The sequence below is a fragment of the Piliocolobus tephrosceles genome, chromosome 2 (assembly GCF_002776525.5).
Source record: "Piliocolobus tephrosceles isolate RC106 chromosome 2, ASM277652v3, whole genome shotgun sequence".
In the NCBI taxonomy this organism is placed as follows: domain Eukaryota; kingdom Metazoa; phylum Chordata; class Mammalia; order Primates; family Cercopithecidae; genus Piliocolobus; species Piliocolobus tephrosceles.
In genome coordinates, this window is record NC_045435.1 from 39,777,816 (window position 1) to 39,802,706 (window position 24,891).

The 24,891-nt window shown below is 47.4% G+C and overlaps 1 protein-coding gene across 3 annotated transcripts in view; it reads right to left on the reverse strand.

Annotated features, from left to right (window-relative positions):
• MYLK (myosin light chain kinase) overlaps nucleotides 1-24,891 on the reverse strand; it is a 222,234-nt gene that overhangs the window by 43,549 nt on the left and 153,794 nt on the right. For all 3 annotated transcript variants that reach the window (XM_031935156.1, XM_023214904.2, XM_023214905.2), the window contains 4 exons: nucleotides 11,908-11,958; nucleotides 10,988-11,115; nucleotides 8,534-8,687; nucleotides 1,563-1,865 (listed from right to left, as the gene is read on the reverse strand). In XM_031935156.1, coding sequence (XP_031791016.1) covers nucleotides 1,563-1,865; nucleotides 8,534-8,687; nucleotides 10,988-11,115; nucleotides 11,908-11,958 — 636 coding nt within the window. The remainder of the gene's footprint in view (nucleotides 1-1,562; nucleotides 1,866-8,533; nucleotides 8,688-10,987; nucleotides 11,116-11,907; nucleotides 11,959-24,891) is intronic.

Sequence of the window (24,891 nt, forward strand, 5' to 3'; positions counted from 1 at the left end):
ACTCCCTGTTATGTCACCTCCAAGTCACTCAAGTCAGGAACCTGGAAGGCAGCCTGACCTCTTCCCTCAGTCTAACCAAAGGAACACAAGCTTCAGGCCAGACAGCTCTGAGTTGAAGCATCAGCTCGCCAATTATAAGCTCTGCGACTTTGGGCAAGTGGCTTCTCCCCTCTAAATCTCATTTCCCCTATCTGTAAAATGAGGGTAATAACAGTATCTGCTTCGTTGGGTTATTGAGATTGGATAAAACGATGCATATAAAGTGATTAACACATCGTAAGCTTAGAGTAAGTGCTCAATACATGTTAGCCATGGTGAATTATAACAATAAACCTCTAGCTGGCTCTTAAATTTGTGTTCAGTTACACCAGCCAGGAACTGTAAGTCATCTTAGAATCTTCCAGTTCTCTTCCTCAACTCTCTATGCAAAAAGTCCTCAAGTATGCTCAATTCTACCTCCCGAGGCTTGAAGTTCATGCCCTTTTCATCCCTCTGCTGGACTGTCATCCCAGAGGCCCATCTGGTATGGCTGACTGCAGTCTCATCTCCTCTGACCTACCTGCCACTCCAGTGCTTCTCAAACGTTCGTGTGCCTCTGAATCCCCTAAGGAGCGGATCATTTTCAGTCAAGGCCCAGAAGGGCCTGGGGGAGTCTGCTTGCTAAGAAGCTTCCAGGATGCCAAGGCTGCTGGTCCACAACTGCACTGTGAACAGCAAAGCCTTGCTCTTTCCCTAGTTTTCCAAAAACCAGATCTAATCTTCCTGATCCCCTGCCTGAGAATCTTTGATGAACTGCACAACTTCACCTAAAATGCCCTTTTACTCTTAAACTTCCTCCTGTTCTATCTCACACAACATATGCCTTGGCCACACAAGAGCATCTGAAAATGCCACACACTGCCATTGCTTTGTAACCTTTGCTCATGCTGTTTCCTCTTGTAGAGTGCCTTTCCTTATATTCCGTGCCTCTTAGAATCCTATCCCACTTTCCAAGACTTAGATTAAGTGTTACTTTCTCCAGAAAGCCTTCCTTGGTCTCCAGGGAAAAATGCTCCATGCATTCTGCTATGTCCCCTTGGCTCTTTGTTTGCCCAGCTATAATAGCATGCATCCCTTCTCATTATCGTTAGCCATACACACCTCTGTTCCCCTAGATTTTAAGCTCCATGTCTTATCTTTGTGTCCTAAGAATCTGACACCAAGTAGACACTCAACTATGGATATAAGAGGAGGAAAGAAGGGGTGGAAGGTGGAAGAGGAACGTGAGGCCTACTTGAACTCCTGGTGTGCCCCTGAGTGGCAGCATGCCACTGGTGACACCATCACCCGCTAGTGGCAGCATGCCACAATTGCTGGTTCAATGTTTTTTGAAATGTCCTAAGTATTAATACTTTTGAAGAATGGCTCAACATCACTGTCTTGGAAACCAAGACCCCAAAAGACCCTGCCAGTCATCATTAATGTTTCCTCAGTTCCTCTTCACCCCTTTCAGTATAGTCTACATATACAAGGTCAGTCATACATATTTATTTCAAGCCACTGATGAAGTGAAGGCAGCCTACCTTCAGGTTTCTCTCCTACCGTTGTGAGTTCAGACTCCTGGCTTGGCTCACTGGTTCCATACACGTTGATTGCACGTACACGGAACTTATACTCGTGGTCAGGCAGCAGGTCCTGGACGTTGAAAGAGGTGCTGCGGCATGTGGCTAGTTCCTTCCACGTCTTGTTGGCTGAGTCCCAGATCTCGATGCTGTAGGACTGTACAGCACTGCCCCCATCGTACGAGGAGCCGTACCAGGACAGGGTCAGTGAGGAGCTCCGAATGTCAGAGGCACAAGGTGTGCCAGCTGGGGGGTCTGGCTTATCTGGGGATAGAGAAGCACAACATCACCCACACTTTCCAGAACTGCAGGCAAAGGAAGTTTTTGAATTACCTGTGTCATTGGGGAAAGGCAGCCTAGAGAACCCACTCTGAAGTCCCTGGTCCTGCGTCTCTTTCCCTCATCCGCATATCACAGTTAGAGCTATGTACAAATCCACCTGTACGGAAAGCCCCATGTATAACTATTTGCTCCAAAAAAGGCGCCCCCTCCTTTTTATTGCTAGTTTTCCAGTCTACATGCAAGTCACGATTTCCTGTACTTTACCCAAGTCATAAACATATTTGTCAGAGTAAACAGATCTAGGAAGCTGCCAAGAAGGCGTGGACTATTTCCCATCGAAAACATGTTTTGAGAGAGAGAGAGTTCAGCATGAGTGTGTGTGTCTGTCCTTCAGGCCCTTGGCCAATGACCTGTGACATAACTAGGGGTCTGCCTCCACTTTCTCTGGGTCTTGAGAAATGCCTGCCCCAGCAAGGGGCGGTATAGCACAATGTTTCTGTTCTGAAGTCAGACAGATTCAGGTTTGAACACGGATCTGTCCCCACACAGTAGCTGTGAATTGCCCTGTGCCTCAGTTTCCTCATCTGTAAAATGTGAATAACAGCACTTGCATCACAGGTGGTTGTGAGAAATTCTTAGAAGAGTGGCTGGCTTGACTAGTCATTACTGTCAAGATTATTGTAGGAGTTTATTTCTAACTTTATATACTCAAAAATTACTCCTACCCTACCTCTTTTATTCTCAGAGGGCTGTTGAGATATAAATAATTTCAAAAGCAAGCCACAATAGCAAATCACAGCCATCCCTGACTAATGGACAGAAAATGAGCTGAGGATACAAATAAGAAGTGGCCCTTTTGGCTGGCTGCCTTCTCATTCAGATGACCTGGCCTCAGAACCAGCAGTGCTGCCAACTTCAAGTCAAATCATGGTAGCCAATACTTTAATGAGGCTCTTGAGTTTTGCTGATTTTATTAGTTGCTTATCTGAGCAAAACTCTCCTATTTTTCAGATTTAGTTTTTGCAGATGGTTGGTTAGCTACAGATATCTGTGTTCATTAACCCTTCATCTCCCCCAATGCTTTTTGAGTTCATGAAGCCTCACAAACTAGCAATTGAAACCATGCTTTTAAGCTATGTCATTCCCAGCAAATTTGAAACTGGTTTGTTTGCCTGACTTTCTCATTCAGAGAATGGTGCCAATATGTTCCTGCCTCTTAGGGTTTTTGCAAGACTCAAGTCAGCAAACATAAAGTACTTGACTGCTACTCTCCCACCCCCAGCAAGGCAGGAAGGCCAAAGGCAATTTCTGTAAATGACCCTGTCTATATGGAGAAGAAAAATCTGCATGTGTATACATGTATATACGTATATACTCATACTCATATTCCTTCTTGTCCCCTCTCCCAGCCCTGCTGATCCACATTCCAGCTCGGAATGTGCTGCCTAGAAACTGTCTATCCCCAGTAACCAAAGCCCTGGGAATGATTCTGGGATTGTGACAGAGCCACTTCCCAGTGCTGGTAGTCATGCCAGAGGCCTCCTGTGAGGGAACCACTTTCGCTGGCTGTTTAATATGTTCTCTTAGAAAAACTGTTTGTTCTGAGAGATATATTGGCCTTTTTTGAAACATTTCTGGTTTTGGCTAAGATGTTTATTACTCTAAACTCTCTTAAAGACAAGTGGTTCAAGTCCTCTCAAGACCCAGCTAAGGAAGTAAAAAAGCCCAAAGAGGAATGGAAGACAGACCCCACTACTCCTCCCAGAGAAGGCTGCTTGGAAACCATGTGATTGGCCACGGCTGGAGTCGTGTGGGTTTATAAATGAATGCACTCTGCCAACTGATCTTCCTTTTGCTTTGGTCAAGAAAAGAAAACTGAGAAATAGGTGTTGCAAAAGAGTACCCTACCCTGTTTTGTACCCTCCCCTGTTACAGATTTGTACCTTACCCTGTTACAGATGTCTCTTGGCTGAAAATGAGAACCTATACATGACACATGTGATATATGACTTGTCACACAAGAGAAGATGCAAAATTCGGGGAGAGGGACTTTAATTCCAAGTGAAACTCCAACACTTTTAAGATATTTGCTACCAAATTAAGGAGTTCAGAAAAGACCCAAGTCAGAAGTCCTACGAGATTGGAGGCCTCCCACCCCTCCACCTGCCTTTAGAGCTGTGGGCTGCACTTAATGCTTTCTGTTCTTTCTAAGCTATGAGCCCCATGCAGTGGTTGAACTAGCGAGGGATGAAAACCCTCAGAAAAGAACAGATGTCCTTAGAACAGGGCGCTCCTGTGAGCCTGTCCTCCATGGCGACACACTCAGACTGGGAGGGAGACCCTGGGCATCTCTGGGCGAGGGAGACTCCACATTTCCTCTGAATTCTCCCAGGGCTCCCTGGAGGCTTGATTAACAGACTAGGAAACTCAGCTGAGTCTAAGACAAGAGTCTCCAATGGCACCAGCTCCAGGATTTTCTCCTCAGCAAATGTTCTAATTCCCAGGAAAACGGAGGATCCCGTCCTACAGCTTCCCACTAGAGTAACTGCCCTCGAGGTCTCTTGGTACTCGCTTATTTGAAGATGACCAGTGGCTGTGCCTAGCCCCACCTGGATGTCCCTTCCCTGGGACTTCAGCAGCTGCTGGAAGGACCCCCAAAGTTCATCTACCTGGATAATCCTAGCCCTTGAGAAATAGGTCCTCAGCAGCTAAGGCATTGTTCTTACCAAGAAAACCCAGTAGTCAGTAGCAGAGCCAAAAGGAGATTCCAAAAAGCCTCTGGACCCTCACTCCAGGGCTCAGGACTTTCCAGGCTATCAGGCAGAATGAGCTCAAGAAGGCATCTTGCTTAAGCCTAAGCTGAGCATTAAGATGGGAAATCATGCAAGCTCCAAACTCAGCATTTGGGGATTATTGGGTATTTGGGGTTCTCTCTACTTTGTTTTTCTCCTTTAAAGATATGAAAAGAGACCTGCTTTTCTCGTGCTGGGTGAGTGACCTTAAGGAATCCATCTGGGTGTGCTGCTCACTGCCCCCTCCCTCATTCCCTGCAGGCCAAGACCAGGGGCGCATGCACAGGAAGAGGCTCTGAGCATCGCAAATTCCTGGGCTGCCTTTTAAAATATAACAATAATAAGTCTCCAAAATAGCTAAATATCACTTATTTAAGTTAACAGAGGGAAAGGCTAGTTTTTATTATCGTTTGAAAAATGGGAGTCAGAGATGATCTGAAAAGAAAGTGTGCTTTTAAAGAATATACGATAAGAGAAGTTTGCTGCTAACAAGGAGGAGCTGTATTCAACTGGCCTTATTTAGCTGGTCTGTAAATGCATGAAGACTCTCTGGAGCAGGCCAAGTGATTCCTGTTTTATCTCATGTACGTTTTACGTCTGCTTAATAAACCCTGATCAGAGAATACAGAGATGCCCCTGGAGATGCACAGGTAAATCTGAGCTTGATCCAGGTTTACTTTGAACTAATTCTGAGTGCACGGGCTCTGAATGAATGTGGCTTTGCTGTGTCCATCAGTGTGAGTCCTATTTTATTGAGCAATTCTATTCTTAGCTCTTTGAGGGGGAGGCAGACAGAAAGCCTCGGTTCTCCTCCATTCCATTCCCCTCCCAGGACGGCACTTAACATGCTGCTCCTGCCAGCTGGCGGACAGCCACGCCAATGGCCCTGTCAGCACTGGCCGCAGAGAATAAGAAACTAAACCATAAAAGGCCAGAACTGCAGCCCACGCAGTGGTTCTGCAGAGGAGGGGAGTGCGTGGCACCGCGCAGGAGCTGGGCATCGTGGGGGCTGGGGGAGGGACGGCTGAGTACAGAAAAGCAGTTCAAAGAAGCTGACCCCAAAGTTGCTTAAGGAGGAGCAGATGAGAGAGAACATCAAAGAAAAGTTTGAACTGATGCTTGCTGATAGGACGGGAGTATAGGGCCAAATCAGTGCTTCAGAACAGATCTAAATGTACCAACAAACTGGATCACTAGCACCAAGCCTCCACAGGTTCCTGACTGCTTGGGAGGAAATTATTCAAATAAGCACCTGGAGTCACCAAAAAGAGACAGAGTGAGAAAAGGGTTGTTCTCCTTTAGAGATGAAAAACCCATTCTCTGACCTCTTTGTACACCAGTCTTCCCCAATCTGAAACTTCTAACCGAAAGAAACAAAAGAACGGGGGTCAGAGGAAGGAAGACAAAGGGAAAACAGGGGACACGGGACAGGATGACAGACACTGAGAAATGACTGAAACAGAACACAGGGTGAAGAAACAAGGCCAGGGAGAGAAACAGAGCAAGAGAGAAAGTAAAGAGAAATATGGACAAGCGGGGGTGGGGAGTGGATGCTGGAGCTCAGTCCTCTGTGAATTCCCTCTCCCGGGTCCCCCGTGTTCAGGGACAATCTTCCAGGGGGCTTCGCAGTACTTCCTGTCTGGGGAGTTGGCCCAGGACGTGGAACCCGTGGTCTGTTCTGGTAGCTGGCATGGGCGCAGCTCATTGGCCACCTCATTTGTCTTCCCAGCTCTGTATTACTTTGACCTTTATCCTTATATCTTCCCTATTCACCTGGTTGGACAAAGACTTCTTCTTCCCCAACTGCTTAGGGGCTGGAGGGAAGTACTACAGGGCTTCCTGAGGCTCAGCATGAGAAAAATGGAGGCACAGACATCAACAACTCCATGACATGTGGACAGCTCCCCAAAAGGCTTGCATGTCCCTCTCAAGATGAATTTTACAGCCAGAGTGTTCCTTTACCTTTTGGTACATTCTGTACCTACTTCACACTCCCATGAGTGGCACTGGAGGACAAGTGTTTGAAAGTTTAGAGCTAGTTCCCACTTAACCCCTGACGCACTATGTTACTTTGTTCAGATTAGTCCTCAGTTTCTCCTGCGTAAGGCTAGGAAACATCAGCCCTGTCCATCCTAGTCCTAAGGTGAGGGTACGAGATGAAGATGGGGAGAAAAACTGCTTGAGAACTAAGACAGGGAATCACAGAATGTCAGAGAACAAAGCCAAGGAATCACAGGCCACCAGAGAACAGAGGTGAGGAACCATAGAATGTCAGAGAACAGAGTCGAGGAATCAGAATGTCAGAGAACAGAATTGGGGAATCATAGAATGTCAGAGCTACAAGAGGCCTGAAGAGTCAATGTCTCCAACTTCTAACTTCACATCTAGATACCTCCATAAGAGAGATTCCAGGGGAAGACTTCTAACCACCGTAGCCACACAAGCCCTGTTACCAACAGATCCTTTTGTTCTGTGTGCCCACGTGTGTGTGTACCAGGAACACACAGGAAAGGCTAGTTTGCAGGAAGTTAAGGTTGGGATCAGCACACACAGCTGAGAGTTTTGCACACTGCATAAAAGGGGCCTAGTGGGGGCATCTGGGCCAACCTGTCCTCCCCAAGGCCAGGTCATGAGCTCTGGGGTGAGGCTGGGGGTGTTGTACCCTTTTCACTCTGCCCAGCAAGGCCACTTTTTCTAATTTTCACAAATATACCCTGTAAGCTTGAAAGCCAAGGACAAATGGAAAACCCGCTCGGGTCTCGTGCACACATCAATAAACACCAGGTCAAAGGCTTTCACACGCACAACATATGAAGGCCCACAAATGCATGAAGCATAGAGTCTACTCTCTGTCTGTCTGCTCCTCTGCCTGCTCATTCTTCTGCTGTCCCAAGCACCTGCCACACGGGGAACAACTGTAGCAGAACATGACAACTGTGGGAGACTGGTTAGAAAACTCTCTTGATGCTCCAGGAGAAAGCTGACCAGGGTATGAAGACAGTGGTAAGGAAGGAGAGGACAAGTGAACTTGAGAATCAGTCTGGAGACAGACCCCACTCAATTGTGGGATGAAGGAGGTGATAAGGAAAAGTGAGTGGAGTTAGGGTTGGGAGGTCATGGTGACCTCAGAACAGTCCCTGCAGACTAATGGGGTGTGGGGGTGAGGCCACAGGAAGCTGGAGGGTGCTGGGAGGTGAAGAAGCAGAAATGCAGTAGAGACTCACCCCTGTCAGAGAGAGAAGGTAGGGTGGCTAGAGTGAGAGAGAACATTACAGGAGATATTCATGCCTGTGCATCTGGCTAAGATGGCGACACTTATGGGCTGCTGGGAGGAGCCAGGAGGGAGGAAGAGGTTGAAGAGAGAAGTAGGGATGGTGGAGTCCCCAAGGGCCTGGGGTCCAGAGCACAGGAGAAGGGAGCAGCCTTTGGTGGGCCCAAAGTGGGCCATCCCCAGAGTCTAGAGGGTGGAGTCAGGATGGGGACAGATACAGACACCTGTGGTGTGGGGGCCAAGAAGGTGATCAAGCTTATGCCTCATGTCTCATATTTCTCAAAGAAGCTAGATGTCAAAGTCTGAGGGCAGGGAACTCCAGGAACAGCTATCACAGAGAGGTGTTAATAGAGACAGGGAAAAGGATTTCTGCCCAGCCTTGGCCCCTCTGCTGAGCCTGGAGGTCAGCAGGCTCTAGCAGGGAGTCTGTAGGTTGCCATGATCTTCTTTCTGTGGTGCCTTATAAATCAGGCACAGGAGTGGTGAGAGAGAATGGGTGATGAAGTCCTGAGGCCCACGTATCTTGCCTGGGGGCTCCCTGCCTTCCCCTTGCCCCAAGCTCCATGCAACCCAGCCACCAGACTCACCCACAACAGTGAGGTTGACCTGGGCCTGCCGGCTGCCCAGCTTGTTCTCCACCAGCAGCGTGTAGCAGCCACAGTGCTCCTGGCGTGCAGCCAGGATGGTGAGCTTGCTGCCGTTCTCGCTGTTCTCCACCTTCATGTGCTCGCTCTCCTGGATCTAGGGGTGGAGGATGGAGCAGGTGCTGGAGCCTTGGGTCCTTGGGCTAGGAAAGGAAGGGGGCTCCTCCCCATTCCCTACTTCCTGAAGGATGCAGCTGGACAAGCTGTGGGGGGCTCGGTCTAGTCTGGACTCTGCACTTCCCCCTGAGGCCCCTTCTCTCCTGCATCCAGAGCCCAGCTTCCCTGAGGGTGCCAGGTCTGCGGTGGGCAAGGAGGGTGCGGAGCAGGGGCAGGATGGATGAACGAGCTGAGCACTCACTGGTCCCAGAAGTATCCTGGTCTCCCTCTACCTCTCTGGAATGGGATGATAGGAGAACTCATCTCAGCAGTCATTCACAAGGTCCACTCCAGCGGGTTCTAACCTGTTCTGTGCTGTCCAATGCTGTAGCCACTAGTCACATGTGGCTATTTAAATTTTAACTAGTTAAGTGGAAACAACCCAGATGTCCATCAACTAATGAACAAATAAACAAAATATGGTCTGTCCTGACAATGGAATATTTATTATTAATTCATTGAAAGGAATGAAGTACTGATTCATGGTACAACATGAATGAGCCCTGAAAAGAGTATGTTAAGTAAAAAAAAAAAGAGAAAGCTACACAGAGAGGATGACATACTGTATGATTCCATTGATATGAAATGTCCAGAGTATGCAAATCCATAAATACTGAGAGTAGGTTAGTAGTTGTCAGGGCCTGGGGAAAGGGGAGGAATGTCTGCCAATGGGTCTAGGGTTTTTTACTGGGATGATAAAACTATTCTAGAATTAGATAATGGTGATGCTTGCACGACTTTGTGAATCTACTGAAAACCACTGAATTGTGTACTTTAAAAGGGTGAATTTTATGGTATATGAATTATATCTGAACAAAGCTGCTATAACAATTTTTAATTAATTAAAATTAAATATTCAGTTCCTCAGTTGCCCTGACCATGTTTCAAGTGCTCAAGAGCCACCTATGTATGGCTGGTGGCTGCCATATTGGATAGCACAGAGATAACACTTTCATCAGGGCAGAAAGTTCTGAGGGACAGAGCTGGAACTCGGCTAAACGTCTCTGAAAAGTGATGAGATTCCATCTTATTTCAGACAACAGTAGTCCAGATGTCGCTCAGGGCAAACATACTCTGGGATTCATGCTCTGGAAAGGCGAGCTTCTTATTTCCGTCTTTTGAGACCAGCCCTACTTTCCACCCTGTTAGTACTAAGTGTTCATCTCCGGGCCTAGGAGAATTTGAGTGGTTTTAAAACAGAGCAAGACAGGGCTCAGAGTAAGTCTTCACAACTTCCCGCTCCTGTGCCAACCCACCATTCCAGGGTCTCTGCTGATCATGCGTACAGACACACACTACCACCGTAGGATTGGTGGAGCTGCTGGGCTCCCCAAGTCCTTTCAAACCTGGTTGTCTGGAAATTCAAACATTTTTCCATAGGAACCATTATCATAAATTGTAGCTAGATTTCTGGGTCAATCAGACACGATTCCATTTATCATACACTTCTTCTATCCAAATACTCACATTTGCTTTTATCCCTTCAGCATGTGGCAAGTTTAAGCGGTTATGACAGACAGGAATCAGCGGGCTGACACAGAATCACAGCAAGCTCATGGAGTCTAAGGGTCATCTTGGGTCACTGGCTCGACTTTCCTGACTCTGAATAGGATTCTAGACTGCACTATCAAATCAGATGAGGGCCATGGATGGTTTCTACTTTTCCCCTCTTTTTTTTTGTTTTTTTTTGTTTGTTTGTTTTGAGAAGGAGTCTCACTCTGTCGCCCAGGCTGGAGTGCAGTGGCCGGATCTCAGCTCACTGCAAGCTGCGCCTCCCGGGGTTACGCCATTTTCCTGCCTCAGCCTCCCGTGTAGCTGGGACTACAGGTACCCGCCACCTCGCCCGGCTAGTTTTTTGTATTTTTTTTTTTTAGTAGAGACGGGGTTTCACTGTGTTAGCCAGGATGGTCTCGATCTCCTGACCTCGTGATCCGCCTGTCTCGACCTCCCAAAGTGCTGGGAGTACAGGCTTGAGCCACCGCGCCCGGCTACTTTTCCCCTCACACTTTTCTCTATTACACAAATTGCCTACAAAGGCAGGGATTATTGGTAGATTCAGAAGCAAAGGTTAGCAAGAACTCAGGTTTGGCAGGTGAGAGATGGTAGGGGAGCGGCCTCTCCCATTTCTAAAGCTATGAAGAGTGAGGCCATTTCCAGCATGGCATTTCTCATCCCTTTTGGTCCAAAGGCTGTGCAGGTTGTTCCCAGCACCCCCGATGCCCACCCCATCCCGTCACTGACCTGCTTTCGGAACTTCATCCAGGTACAGGTGATGGGCTGGGTGCCTGTCACTTTACCAAACAGCTCCACTGACTCTCCCGCGCGTACCTTCTGGTCCTCGGGGAACTGGATGATCTGAGGGGGCATTGCTGAGGGAGGACAGGGAGAAAGTAAGCGAGGCGGAAGGGTCTCAGCATTCTGATCACATTTGATGCCATTGTCCACAGTGGTCTGTTGGCTTCTCTCTTGGCTTCCAGAACCTTCAGGGTAAGACTGAGGGGCAGTGATCCTGCTGCAGGACATCCAAGTTCAGGGACCTGCTAGGTTTGTTCCCCTCTTCATTCTGATTCCCTCAGAAGTGACCCACACGACTTACATGTCATGATTCTCCATTTATTGGTTGTACTGGATTTTGTGTCTTACCCTAATTTTTTGAATTGAGGTCCTAACTCACCTATGAATTAAGCAGCACCTTGCCTTCTAACCTCTAGGTCACCCTGGCTGGCAGGCTTGATTCAAGTCCTCACGTGTCATCCAGTGGAAAACAGACAAGGGCTCCACAGAACAAGGCACACAGAGCCAGGCTCAAAAATTGCCCCAAAGGGGTCATGTACACAAGGGCAGAGCAGGGGATGGATGGCAGGGCAGAATTCAAAGAAGGGGCAGGCAGCAGAGTTGCTAGTCCTATGTGATGCCTTCAACGTGGGAAGCAGAAGGAAAGACAAAGCCGTGGAATGGGACCAGGAGCCAGGCTGTGCAGAGGCTCTCCACGAGCAAACAGCCTGAAAAATGCACAGGTGGAACTGAGGGTGGGGGTGGGGTTGGGGTTGCAGTGGGGTGTCTCCTGGGATCACATACCCAGGTGTCAGTCTAGCAAGGTAAAGGCAAAACCCCCATGGCAGATGACTTCTTTGCCCCCAGATAGTGCCGTGGCCAATTACCTGCCTTCAGAGGTGTCTTGGGGGCAGGTTTCTTTTTCACAGTTGCATCACCTGGAACAAAGAAGTCCACAAGTTATTTCCTGTAGTTCTGTTTTTTCACAAAGCTCCTGAACCTAGGAAGATGCAGTCTTGTACACTGACCCCTCATCCAGGGAGGACTCTTATTTGAACATGTCTTTTCAGGCTGAGCACAGTGGCTCACACCTGTAATCTTAGCACTTTGGGAGGTCGAGGCAGGTGGATCACTTGAGGTCAGGAGTTTGAGATCAGCCAGGCTAGTGTGGTGAAACCCCATCTCTACTAAAAATACAAAAAAATTAGCTGGGCATGGTTGTGTGCACCTGTAATCTCAGCTACCTAGGAAGCTGAGGCAGGAGAATCACTTGAACCTGGGAGGCAGAGGCTCTTCTGAGCAGAGATTGCACCACTGCACTCCAGCCTGGGTGACAGAGTGAGACTCTGTCTTAAAATAAATAAATTAAATAAATAAATAAATAAAGTAAATGAATATGTCTTTTGAGAGATCACCTTGCTCTTTCATACAGCCAACCTTACAGACAAAAAAGAATATCAGTTCTCAGGGACCTATGAAAGGGTCCCTGAAGCCTCCAATGAGGTTAAAAACTCCCCAAAATGCTTATGCTCCCAGAGCCCTTTTCGAAGATGATAATGCCACACTCATTAACCACTCTCTCACCCTAACTTTCAGGAAACTCAGAAAGGAAATTATGTCATGTCAGATAAACCAACTAAAATTAGCCTTTGGTGTGGATCCAAGGGTCGCAAGCTTCCTTTGGGTCACAGACTGTGGACTGGTGGCTTTCATTTTTTTAAATGTTTGTTGGATGGATGAATGGATGAATGAATAAATGGTCTCCTCCCTTCTTACTCCTACTTCCTCCAAATAACTCAAATGAGAAAAATGACTCAAACAGAAAAGTTATGCAGCACAAACCTATTCACTTGGCTAAATCACAATATAGCGCATGTGCAAGAACATCTTGAGCTGTCGTCATGGCTTGTTTCATATTTCTTCCAGGTCTTTGCTCAAAAGCCATCTAACCTATCTATCCAAACGAAACGAAAACCTACAGGCGCACAAATACCTGTATGCGAATATTTGCAGGGGCCTTATTCATAATTGCCAAAAACTAGAAGGTATCCAAATGGATGAACTGTGTGTGGTACATTGATGCCACCAATAAAAAGGAACAAACTACTGATACACAGAACACAGACGAATCTCAATGATTTATCTTTTTCTTCTGCTCAGAGAAGCCAAACTCAAAAGGTCACATACTGTATGATTCCATTTATATGACATTCTAGAAAAGGCAGAACTATAGGAATGGAGAACAGATTAATGAATGGTTGCCAGAGGTGGGGTGGGGGACGGGTGGGCTGCAAAGGGGCACAGGGAAATGTTTTGTAGTGACAGAACCAGATCTTGACCATGCTGAGAGTCACATGATTATATTAATTTATCAAGACTCACGGAACTGTGCACTAAAGAGGGTGAAGTTCACGGCAGGGAAATTATACCTTAACATAAAAAATGAGGAAAAGCCACCAGTGAGATCTTCCCTATCCACCCCCTACAAATGGCAGCCCTGCCCCCAGGAGCCCTCATCCTTCTCATCTTGCTTTATGCCTCCCACCCCCCACCCCATGGCACTTATCACCATATGAAAAACTGTATCTTATTTATTTACTGTCTGCCCTTCTCCTCCCCTTAAACTGTGAGCTTTCTGAGGGCAGGGACTTTTTTGGTTCACTGCTGTGTACCAATGTGCCTGGCACGCAGTAGGCACTCAGTAACGATTTGTTGAATGAATGAGTGGGCTAATATTAACAACTATTCATCCAGATAGCTTCACCTCTGCAGATGAAGGGGAAGTGGTGTCATTGGCTTGGATATGGGTTGCCCTGTGACCACAGACAAGTTGGTAACTTGTGGAACTTGTTATGCATTTCCACAAGGGGATGCATGCTGCTGCCCACTGAATGTCCCAGGAGGACTGCGTGAGGCAGCAATCACTGACAGGAGCACACTGAGATCATCGAGCTGATGGCTGCCGGCTGTGTGGTTAAGCCCAGGGTGAGGGCTTCCACCAAGTTCACTCTGGCTTATTGTCATCATTGATCCATCCGTCCATCTCCAAAAAGTTACTCAGGGACTACTGTGTGCCAGGCAAATGCCAATCAGGATACACGACTAACCTGGGTACTGAGGAGGAAACCAAACAATATAAGAAATCAGGCCTCAGGGTCTTAAATGTCAAGATATGTGGTCCACAGGAAAGAGGAAAGGCTTTTTTTTTTCTTTTTCTTTTGCCATAAAGGACATTTATAGGATAACTGGCAACATCTGAATAAGGTCAATAAATTAGATGATAGTATTGGATTAGTGTTAATTTAATGTTTTGATCATCAAACTGTGGCTTTATAAGAGATTGTTCTTGTTTTTAGGAAATACACACTGAAGTATTTAGGTGTAGAGGGTATTCTGTGTGCAAATTACTTTCAAACTGTTCATAGTATATACGTATATATATGTGTATATATGTATCTATATGTGTGTATATATACTTGTATATATGTGTGGAGAAGTAGAAGGAAGAGAGAAATGGAAAAAGAGAGGGCGAGAAAGAATACCTGAAAAAACAAGGCCAGGTGTGTTGGCTCACACCTGTAATCTCAGCACTTTGAGAGGCTGAGGCGGGTGGATCACCTGAAGTCAGAAGTTTGAGACCAGCCTGACCAACATGGCAAAACCCCATCTCTACTAAAAATACAAAAATTAGCCAGGTGTGGTGGCATATGCCTGTAATCCCAGCTACTCAGGAGGCTGAGGCAGGAGAATCGCTTGAACCAGGGAGGCAGAGGCTGCAATGAGCTGAGATCGTGCTACCGCACTCCAGCCTGGGTGACAGAGCGAGACTCCATCTCAAAAAAATAAAAAGCAAACATAGTAAAATGTTAACCTTTGAGGAATCTAGATGAAGGGTATATACAATAATTTTTCATGCTATTTTTACAATGTTTTCTGTGAGTCTCAAATTATTTCAAGATAAATGTTAAATAGAAAGTTATAAAAAATGACTGTGTTATTCAGTCAATATGATGAGGCTGTTTGAATGGAAAAAGAACACTGTTGGTGGAGGAGATGGTTAGTTAGAAGGCTAAAAGATAGGATGTAAGATGGACCTGAAGGCTAGGGAAGGTCTGAACTGGAGAAAGGGGAGAACTCACAGGTCAGGAACAGACAGTGGCTCAGAGGTGAGAATCAGGGTGATGTTTGGTGGAGGCTGGCAGAGCACAGGGCTGATATTGGACAGCAGGGGTATGAGGATAGTGGACACTCTAAATTAAACAAAATTAAGGTGAGGCATAGTGGTTCAGCCTGTAAGCCCAGCGTTTTGGGAGGCCGAGGTGGCAAGATCACTTGAGGCCAAGAGTTCAAGACTAACCCGGGCAACACAGCAAGACCCTGCCTCTATAAAAAACAATAAAAACAGCCAGGTATGGTGGTGCATGCCTGTAGTCTCAGTTACTTGGGAGGGATTGCTTGAGCCCAAGAGTTCAAGGTTACAGTAGCTATGATTTTGCCACTGCAATCCAGCCTGGGTGACAGAGCTAGACCTTATCTCAGAAAAAAAGAAAGAAAATTAAAAATTTGGTCCCTTGGTTGCACTAGTCACATTTCAAGTTTTCAATAACCATATGTGGTTAGTAGCTATCACACTGTGTTGACGTGGGACATTTCTTTAATCACAGAGAGTTCTGTTAGACACTGCTGGCTTCAAATGCTAAGCTCAAGGGCTGAGGCTTTGTCCTGAGTGAACAGTGAGTCCTCACTCAAACAGCAGTCGGGCTGGGCTAGAGGTCCCTGATAGGCCTTTCCAGCTCTTGGGGGACAGATCCAATTAGGAGGCTATTGCCATACCTTGGAAGGCACTGATCAAGATCCATGCAGAAAAGAAGATGCAAATGAGAGGCAGAGGAAAGTTAAAAGAATGTAAAGGGCTAAACAAGAGGGAGGTACACAGATTACTTTGAGATTTCTTGTGTAGATACACATGGAAAGTCATACTGAAGGAATATAGAATTAGGAGTACCAGACTAATATTTCAGCTTGAATCTGTTTGTAGTTTAGAAGCCCAGGATCAGAATTCCAGAGGGAGGTTGGTGGAGACAGGAAGTGAAAGATTCCAGAATTAAAGAAGCCATTAGAATGGAAACCATGAAGATGGGCCATTTCTTTGGGGAAAGAGAGTGCAATGAAAGAGGAGCAGAGGCCAGGGTTCGATCCCAGGTGTGCCCACAGTAAAGAAGCTGAGACATGGGAGAGGGCTGTGGAAGGGCCCTGAGAGCAGGAGTGTCGCAACAAGCAAGGGTAGAGGAGGACAGATGCTGGGAAGAGCGCCAGGTGTGCCCAGCATGGAGTGAGAGATGGTGATGCTGGAGAGGCCAGTTCTGTGGGACAGCATGGTCCAAAGTCACCCCAGAGGAGATTCTTGAGTAAACAGTGGGGAGTGAAATAGTCAAGGATGCTGGAGGTGAAAGGACAAAGAGAAACAAGGAAACAAGAGGGAATATGAAGCTCAGGTTTCTTCTGAGGTGAGAAAAGAGAGAAGACGACAAGGTGGAAAGCAATGGCTGGGGCACAGTGGAGAGGGAGAGCCCAAAGATGCTAGAGGGAAGAGCATGGGGAGCCAATTCCTTTGGTGGGGGAGACCAGATGGGATATGAGATGCCTGTGACTGGCTGAGCCACAAAGGCCCTGCCCCTCTTCGTCCAGGACTGTTGGGAAGAGAGAGGCCCTCCAGGGAAGAAGAGAGGCTTCTACTGGAGCCCAGATCTGATCTCTGGAGAGAGGGGGCCATCTGCTCAGAGGAGCTACGTGGAGGGCTGTTGTCATGGGCTGAATTACACCTCCTCAAATTCACATGTTGAAGCCCTAACCCTTGGTACCTCAGAATGTGACCGTATTTAGAAATAGGGCCTTAAAAGAGGTAATTAAATTAAAATGAGTCCATTAGGGTGGGCCATAGTCCAATTTGACTGGTGTCCTTATAAGAAGAGATTAGCAAGAAGAGAGAGAGAGAGAAAGGAGCGAGAGAGAAAGACGGAGGAAGGGAGAAGGAGAGAGGAGAGTGAGAGAGACCAGACAAATGCACACACAGAGAAAAGACCATGTGAGGACACAGGGGAAAGATTGCCATTTTCGAGCAGAAACCTCAATCTTGGACTTCTAGCCTAGAGCTGTGAGAATCAAATTCTGTGGTTAAGCCACCCAGTCGGCCATGCTTTGTTAAGTCAGCCCTGGAAGACTAATATAGCTGTGGATGGGCATCACCAGTGGGGTGGGCACCAGTGGGGTGGACACCAGAGGGTGTGGGAAGGAGGTTGACAGTCCCTGGGGTGAAGAGCTAGGAGCACAACATGAAATCAGGGGACTCCAAAGTCCTGCCCCGTACTTGGTGGCTCTGGGTAAACCCATTTGACTGCAAGTGAAGCCCTAACTAATCTTTCAGTGTCATAGTTAAATAGGATTGAAGGCCAAATTTTTACATTTGTTCTGTAAATTTGGAGCTACCATTATTTGAATTGGTTAGCATTTGAAGCTGTCTTGGTTCCTATCAGTAAAAACAATTTTAAGTGTTAACAATGTTTTATATCTTATTCTATACATATTTTATACGACCATCTGCTGAAATCCACTAATTGTGTGCTGGGCTTACAGGCTGAAAACACCTGATTGTAAAACCCGGTTTCTCAGAGAGAGCGTTTCACTTGGTTCTTATCCCAATCAAACACAGCAGGGAGCATCATAATGTCTCCATTTTATGAAAAAGGAGATGGCATCTCATAAAAGTCTGGTGACTTGCTGGGATCATAAAACCAGATGTTCTGGAGCTGGAAATGGGACCCAAGCCTCCTGCCACCCAGGGTATGGAATAAATAAAATTTGTTGTGGAGTTAAGCTACATTGTAAAGAAAGTATAGCATATAGTGCATGTTTTTTTTCTTTCTCTCTCTTTTTTTTTTTTTTTTTTTTGACACAAGGCCTTGCTGTGTTGCCCAGCATGAGTGCGGTGGCATGATCACAGCTCACCGTAGCCTCAACCTGCTGGGCTAAAGTGATCCTCCCATCTCAGCACTCACCCAGCTAATTTTTTGTAGAGAGTCACTATGTTGCCCAGGCTGGTCTCAAACTCCTGAGCTCAAGTGAGCTCCCACCTTGGCTTCCAAAGTGCTGGGATTACAGGCGTGATTGTGAGTGAGCCACCATGCTCAGCCTAAGTGCATGCTCTAACATCAGCCCCTCCCCCACCCTCCCCCTCTCTGAAACAAACAGATCCCCAGAGGACTTCTCTGTCCTTTGGGGCAAGTTTGGCCCCTTCAGCCATGTGGTACACCACCCTGTTGGTCAGTTCAGCCTTACATTAACCTGAGAGCTCTCATGTAGCACCTGTGCTTCTTCTCCCCAGTCCAGGTCCTCAGAAGAGGGGGCATTCTGCTTGTCCAGATGCCCAAACTCACAGTACTCCTTGGCTCACAAACTAGTTTCCTCTCCTCTGGAGTCACTCTTATTATTTTATTATTACTGTCAGCCCTTTGTCTCTCATCCCCTTCCCTGACACCACAAACTTTATGTACTAGCCAGTCAGAGAGGAACATCCTAGAAGGAAAATAAAACCCAAGCACCTCTGCAAACTCCATAGTGGCTGCTGGCCACGGGACAGGCAGGGAGGGCAAAGCATGCCCTACTCAGGCTGCCCCTCTGAGGAGGAGCTCAGCCACCTCCTTTAGGCAGTCAGCCCAGGCAACACATCCTTCCTGGTAGAGCACTGCCCCAGGGTACTGTGCTCACCGCTGCCCTTTGAGCTCCTCTTTCCATCCCCTCTTCTCTTGCCTCCATTTCCCCTGAAGCCACACCTCTCTGCTGAGCCCATACCAATACATCCAACTACCTGACCATCGTCTCCCAGGGAGATGCCAAACACGTACTGCCAGCCCAACATGTGCAAAACCAAATCCAAGACCTTTTCCTCAAACCTGCTCCTTGTCCCCATTTCTCCCAAGGCCCCCTCCCTGCCCATATCCACTGACTAATGCCTGTTGACTACACCAACTGAGCACCTCCTCAGTCTGCCAATTTCTACCTTCCCACCATCAGCACTGTAGTCCCAACTGCATCACCTTCTAGGCCTCTGGTCCCCTGTTGCCCATCACATCTGTCACTCTGTGGCCAAAGTGACCTTTCTCAAATGCAAATATGATGTCACTTCACTGCCCGAATCTGTTCAGTGGCTGCCCACTGCCACTCAGGATCAAATTCAACTCGTCTTACGAGGTCTTTGAGCTCTGTCCCTGGCTTTCATCCCCAACTTTCTTGCTTGCTTTCCCAAGAGGGGACAACTTTCATCACACCCTCAACACTCAATATCAGTGGTTCTCAAAATTTAGCCTACATTATGATTGCCTGGAAAACTTAATAAAAACACAGATTCTTGGCTTCCAGGTGCTGGTGCTGCTACTGCTGCTGGTCCCTGCACCTTCCTTTGGGAAGTACTGCTCTGTAATCTACATGGAATGTCTTTCAGTATCTGCAACACCAGGCTCTTGCCTTCGCTCCTTTGCACATGCTGGGCCCTCTTCTCTTGGATGGCTCTTGCACGTCCTTTGGGCAGGTCCCAGCTCAAGCACCACTAATGCCCCGCTGGGTTCTTGGCCTTCTGAGGTAGCTCCATCACAGCATTCATCAGGCACTGCTATTTCAGAAACCTGTCCCCAACATACACACCATGGCAAGCTTCTGGGGACAGGGATAGGATCTACCTTCTGTGTCTGCAGTGCCTAGCATAGTACCTGGCACATGCCTGATAAATGGCCATAAAGGAATGAGTGAAACCCTTAAGGATTTCTGTTAACCTGGGAATTCCCAAGGAATATTCTTCCCCAGCCCTGGGCACTGATGCTGAGAAATATAGCCCTAGGGGCTTGAATTTTTATATAACTTTCTATTAAAAGGATCAGTCTCTGCTGTCACATCTTGGATCAAAACTGCCAGGTGCTGAGCCTTCCACTCTAGATAGGAGATTGATATTAGAGGAAGTGAAATAGCCCAATAAAAACATGAGTCAAAACATTGGATCTGGAAGCCTCCTGGGAAACCTGGAGCAGGGGTGGGGAGGCCAGCCTCCTAATTGTCCGGTTAATCTGTTCCAGCCGACCCAAGCCCTAACCGTCCTGGGGGAAAAAAAAGGAGGTCAGTAACCCACGGAACTTTCCAGATGCTCAGTCTGAAAGCACCGGAATGCCTCGCTCTCAAACATGGAAAATCAGCAGGGCAGAGAGACCAGAGCAAACTGGCAAGATAGGTGCGGAGCCTGAAGGTGGGTCTCACAGAGTCAAAAGGTCTGAGATAATGGAAAGCAAAGGAGAATTAGGGAACTAGCCCTACCAGCCTTGGGTATAGGGAGGTCCCTGGATGTCTGCCTCTCTGGGGACATTTCCCTTTTTAGGTAGGTAGTTAAAAATAGACATCAAATCCTTCACAATTCCCAAAATCAGCATGAACTTTCTGCCAAAGGCTCCTGAAAAGGACTCGGGCTGGGTTGAGCGTGGAGTGAGCACCCACCCCATAAGGCTGTATCGGAGCAGGGAGGAGGTGGGGGCACCTGAGGATGGAAGACTGAGTCCTACCACACTGGCCCTGGGTGACCTGACCCACTCCCCCCACTGCACACACTGGCCCCATCCAGTACATCCTTACAGATATGTGGAGGAATATTGGTCATTTTCCCAGAATGAACATCTCTGGGCAAATTTCTTGCTCACCTTCCTCAAAGCAAGGGCTGTCACACAAGAAGATTCCAAAGAAACACCGCTCCTCTGATTACCGCAAACATCCATTCCCAAACCCCCAGGACGCAGAGCGTCAGGATGGTTATGAAAGAGGTGTGCTGGGCCAGGGGTGCCAGCATTGCTTGGTGGGTACCCTCCAGGTCCCCACTCTGGCCATTTCACTGGCTTACGGGAGACACTGGGAGAGTTGGGGAAGGAGTTGGGAGGAGTAGTGGGTGGAAGTCATAGGGTCACATACCTGTGGGTGGGAGTGTGCTAGGTAGGCACTATTCCTCCTCCCAGACCCACACTTTGGTTGGGAGTAACTGGGAGTTGGTGCCAGCTTTCAGAAACATTCATGGAAATAGCCCAGTCTCTCTCCCAGGGCCCCGCATCTTTCACTGTCAGGCAAGTCTTGATGCCAAATCCCAACCTCTCTTCCACCTTTTGATCCCATCAGGATTGAACATTCCCCATGACCTGCAGAGGAATGTTTAAAAAAAAGATTTGATCCTGGGGAAATCTTGCATGGAAACTGGACACAGTTTTTAATATCCAGAGATGCTTTCAAATTGACACAACTTTCCATTTTAGAGGCAGACACATATGGGAGGTCTAGGCAAAGATAATCTGAGAGTCTCATAATCTGGGATGTTCCAAAGTGACTGATGTCAGAGATGAAGCTCAGGCCAAGGCCAGGCATGGACTGCGAAGGGATGTTCCATCGGCATCATCCCCAGTGACAGAACCACAGTGGAGGCAGGGACCCTTGGAGCATGGGAACTTATGAACTGGTTTGAAAAATCAAATATTTATTATAAACCAACTGAGGGACCAGCTACTGAAGTTTTGGAGATGCACAGGACCCGGTTAATGTCTTCAAGGTGTAAAAGCCCTACATGGATGCCCATTTATGTCTCTTCTGAAAGACCATCAATTTATACAGACTGCTAGGAGGAATTCCTAGAGTCTAGTATCAAACTGGCATCACTTCATGTGCATTTCCTAAGGCCACTTCTTAAGCTCCATCAATGCCTCCTTCACACAGCCAGCATGCTTGTCTCCCCTCACACAAAATTCCCAAGAACTCCCCTGGCCATTTGGGCCCCCTCCAGCTGGGACTCCCCTAAACCTGTATGCTTAAGGCCTCTTTCCCTCAGGACACTTTTGCTGCTGTGTGACCTAAACTATGCTTGCTGTAGCTTTGGACTCCTTCACACTTCAGATGATATGAAGGAGAGTTATTAATCTTAACTGAACTGTGTCACTCAAAAGCTTTCATCCGATGGGCTGATGCTGATGTCAGAGTCGGGAAAGGCCTGGGGTCAGCTGGAGAAACTCCCCATCTAACTGGCAAGGAAGCCCAGGTCCAGAAGAATGAAGGGCTTTGACCAAGGCCACATATTTAATTACTGGGAGAACCAAGACCTTCGTCTCCTGCTTTCTACCTCATTGGCTTTCTTGCTGTGTCTTGTGCCTGAGTGTTGCCCCAGAACTGAGCATCGTAAGTTGGCACCTGGAGTCTGACAGGAGTATTTCTGTCTCCCCATGCCCTACTCAAGCTTAGGTGGAAGACTGTGGGGTGTTTCTTCCCTGGGCCTGTGAACTACTTTCCTGTTCCATCTCCAAAGGGAGGAGAGGACCCACGCTGGGCTGGAGAAGTACACGAAGTGTTTTAGGAGTGTTATTATTAAATATTCAATATGAGAAAAAGATAGCCATAAAGAACATTATTGGAACAACTGACAATAAATGTAGACTGTGAATCAATTAGACAACAGTATTGGTTCAATGTCAAATTTACTCTTTGATTTTGATTTCAATAGTTGCATTTTAGTTATGTTCTTAGGAAAACAGAATAATTAGAAGTCAAGGGCATGATGTCTCCAATTTGGCCTAAAATGGTAGGTACCTATCTCTATCTAAATGAATAAATAAATGAATATATATAGAGAGAATGACAAAACAGTGAAATAAAATATAAACAACTGGTGACTCCAAATAAAGAGAATACAAGAGTTCCTTGTATTATTGTTGCAATGTTTCTGTAAATTTGAAATTATATCAAAATAGGTATAAAAAATTCCCATCAAGGCCGGGCGCGGTGGCTCAAGCCTGTAATCCCAGCACTTTGGGAGGCCGAGATGGGCGGATCATGAGGTCAGGAGTTCGAGACCATCCTGGCTAATACGGTGAAACCCCGTCTCTACTAAAAAATACAAAAAACTAGCCAGGCGATGAGGTGGGCGCCTGTAGTCCCAGCTACTTGGGAGGCTGAGACAGGAGAATGGCATGAACCCAGGAGGCGGAGCTTGCAGTGAGCTGAGATCCGGCCACTGCGCTCTAGCCTGGGCGACAGAGCCAGACTCCGTCTCAAAAAAAAAAAAAAAAAAAAAAAAAAAAAAAATTCCCATCAAGAGGCACACAGCGAACACTGAGAGGTCTCAAGGTCCAGGGAGGCAAGCTGGCTGCAGCTCTCCTTCCCCCAGCTTTAGTGGCAGCCAGACCTCTGCCAGCCCTATCAGCCAGTCCTCCTGCTACCCGCAATGAGCCAGGGGACATACAGCCAAGCCACATGTGGACAGCACAGAGTATGTCCTGAGACTGCTGCCAGGCCCGGGTGTAGTGGCCAGAACGTAGGTCAGGGTTGGTACCTCAGTTCTACACCTTACTAGCTGTGAGACCCTGGACAGGACAGTTTAGTTCTTTGAGGCTCTGTTTAGCTCATCCCTAACATGGGAACAGCTATTTATAGCGCAGTTGAGTGAGACTTGGCTGAAGTGACACAGATCGAGCTCCTGAGGTGCTCCCAGTGCACAGGCACTAGGTAGACTCTGATTTTATTCAGCCTGCAGCTGTCCTGAGACAGGTGCCCTCACAATCTTCACTCCAGCATCTGGGTGGCTCCTCCCTGTCTGCCTCCTCCCCATCTGATGTTACCATTTTCTCTCCAGTCAAACCACATAAACCGCATTCCTCTCCTTCATACCCTGACCCCGTTTTCCTCATCCCGAAATCCTCCCAAGCTGCTCCCACCTCCCCGCTGCACTTGTGAGTCGGTGTCTGGCAGGTTAACTTGTACTTCTGTCCGCTTTCTCTTACCCTGTCCTTGCTTGCATTGGGGTGGATGCCCTTGGCTTTTCCCTCATGCTCCCCAGTGCTCAGCAGGGAGGGAGGTGTGCAGAAGAGGGACCTGGTCACCATCTGTTTGATGAGAAAATCACTCAGCCTCACCCCAGGAAATATAGATTTCCCTCTTAGACTACGTACTTCTCAGCCCTTGACACAGATGAACACACACACACAGCCAGATCACTCATGGAATCAGAGGTGTCTGGGACTGGGGACGGCAAAGCTAAGAGAAAAAGGCAAGTTGCAGAGGTGTACAGACTGTGTGATTCCATCTCTGTGAGGCAAAAATGCAATGGATGTACTTGTGCATGTATATAAACACTCATGGAAAAAAGTCATTGAGGATTTTTGGGGCTTGAGTAGAATTGGGGGTAGATGAAAGAGGCCTTTCACATTATACATAGTATATTTCCATATTGTTTAAAATGCTTAAATAAGAATGTGTGTATATATAATGTATATAATTAATAAACTAAGAATTATCCTCCAAAGGGAGAAAAGAACGGGTGCAGACCTAAAAGACATCTCCTTCACTTTCCATCTCTGGGCAGCCGTCTTCTCAGGACGCTCCAGAAACAAATCCCAGGGTGTCTCTCAGGCCCCCAGGATACAGGCTTCTGAAGGACAAGAGGGCAGGGGTGCAAGCAGGTGGAGGGCAGCTGTAGCCAGCCTGGCACTGCTCTCAGTGCTGGGGCGGCAGGTTCGGGGTGATGGGGGTAGGGGAGGCGGTGGGCCAGCAAAGGGGTACAAAGTGGCCATGACTTTGGAGTGTGTGGAGATACACACTGCCATTCCTTCAGGGGCAAGATGTCTGAAATTCCAACATGGGGGCTCTGCACATAGAGTGAAATCCAAGTGGCGTCTACCGGAGTTAATCCAGCTGTGAATGTGTTTTCTACAGAGATGAAGCACTTGCTGCCAGCCTGCTGCTCCCCTACTAACTCGGATGGAGCTTCATTCCCTGCTTCCAGCCTCCCCACCACAGGGTGCCTTGCTCTG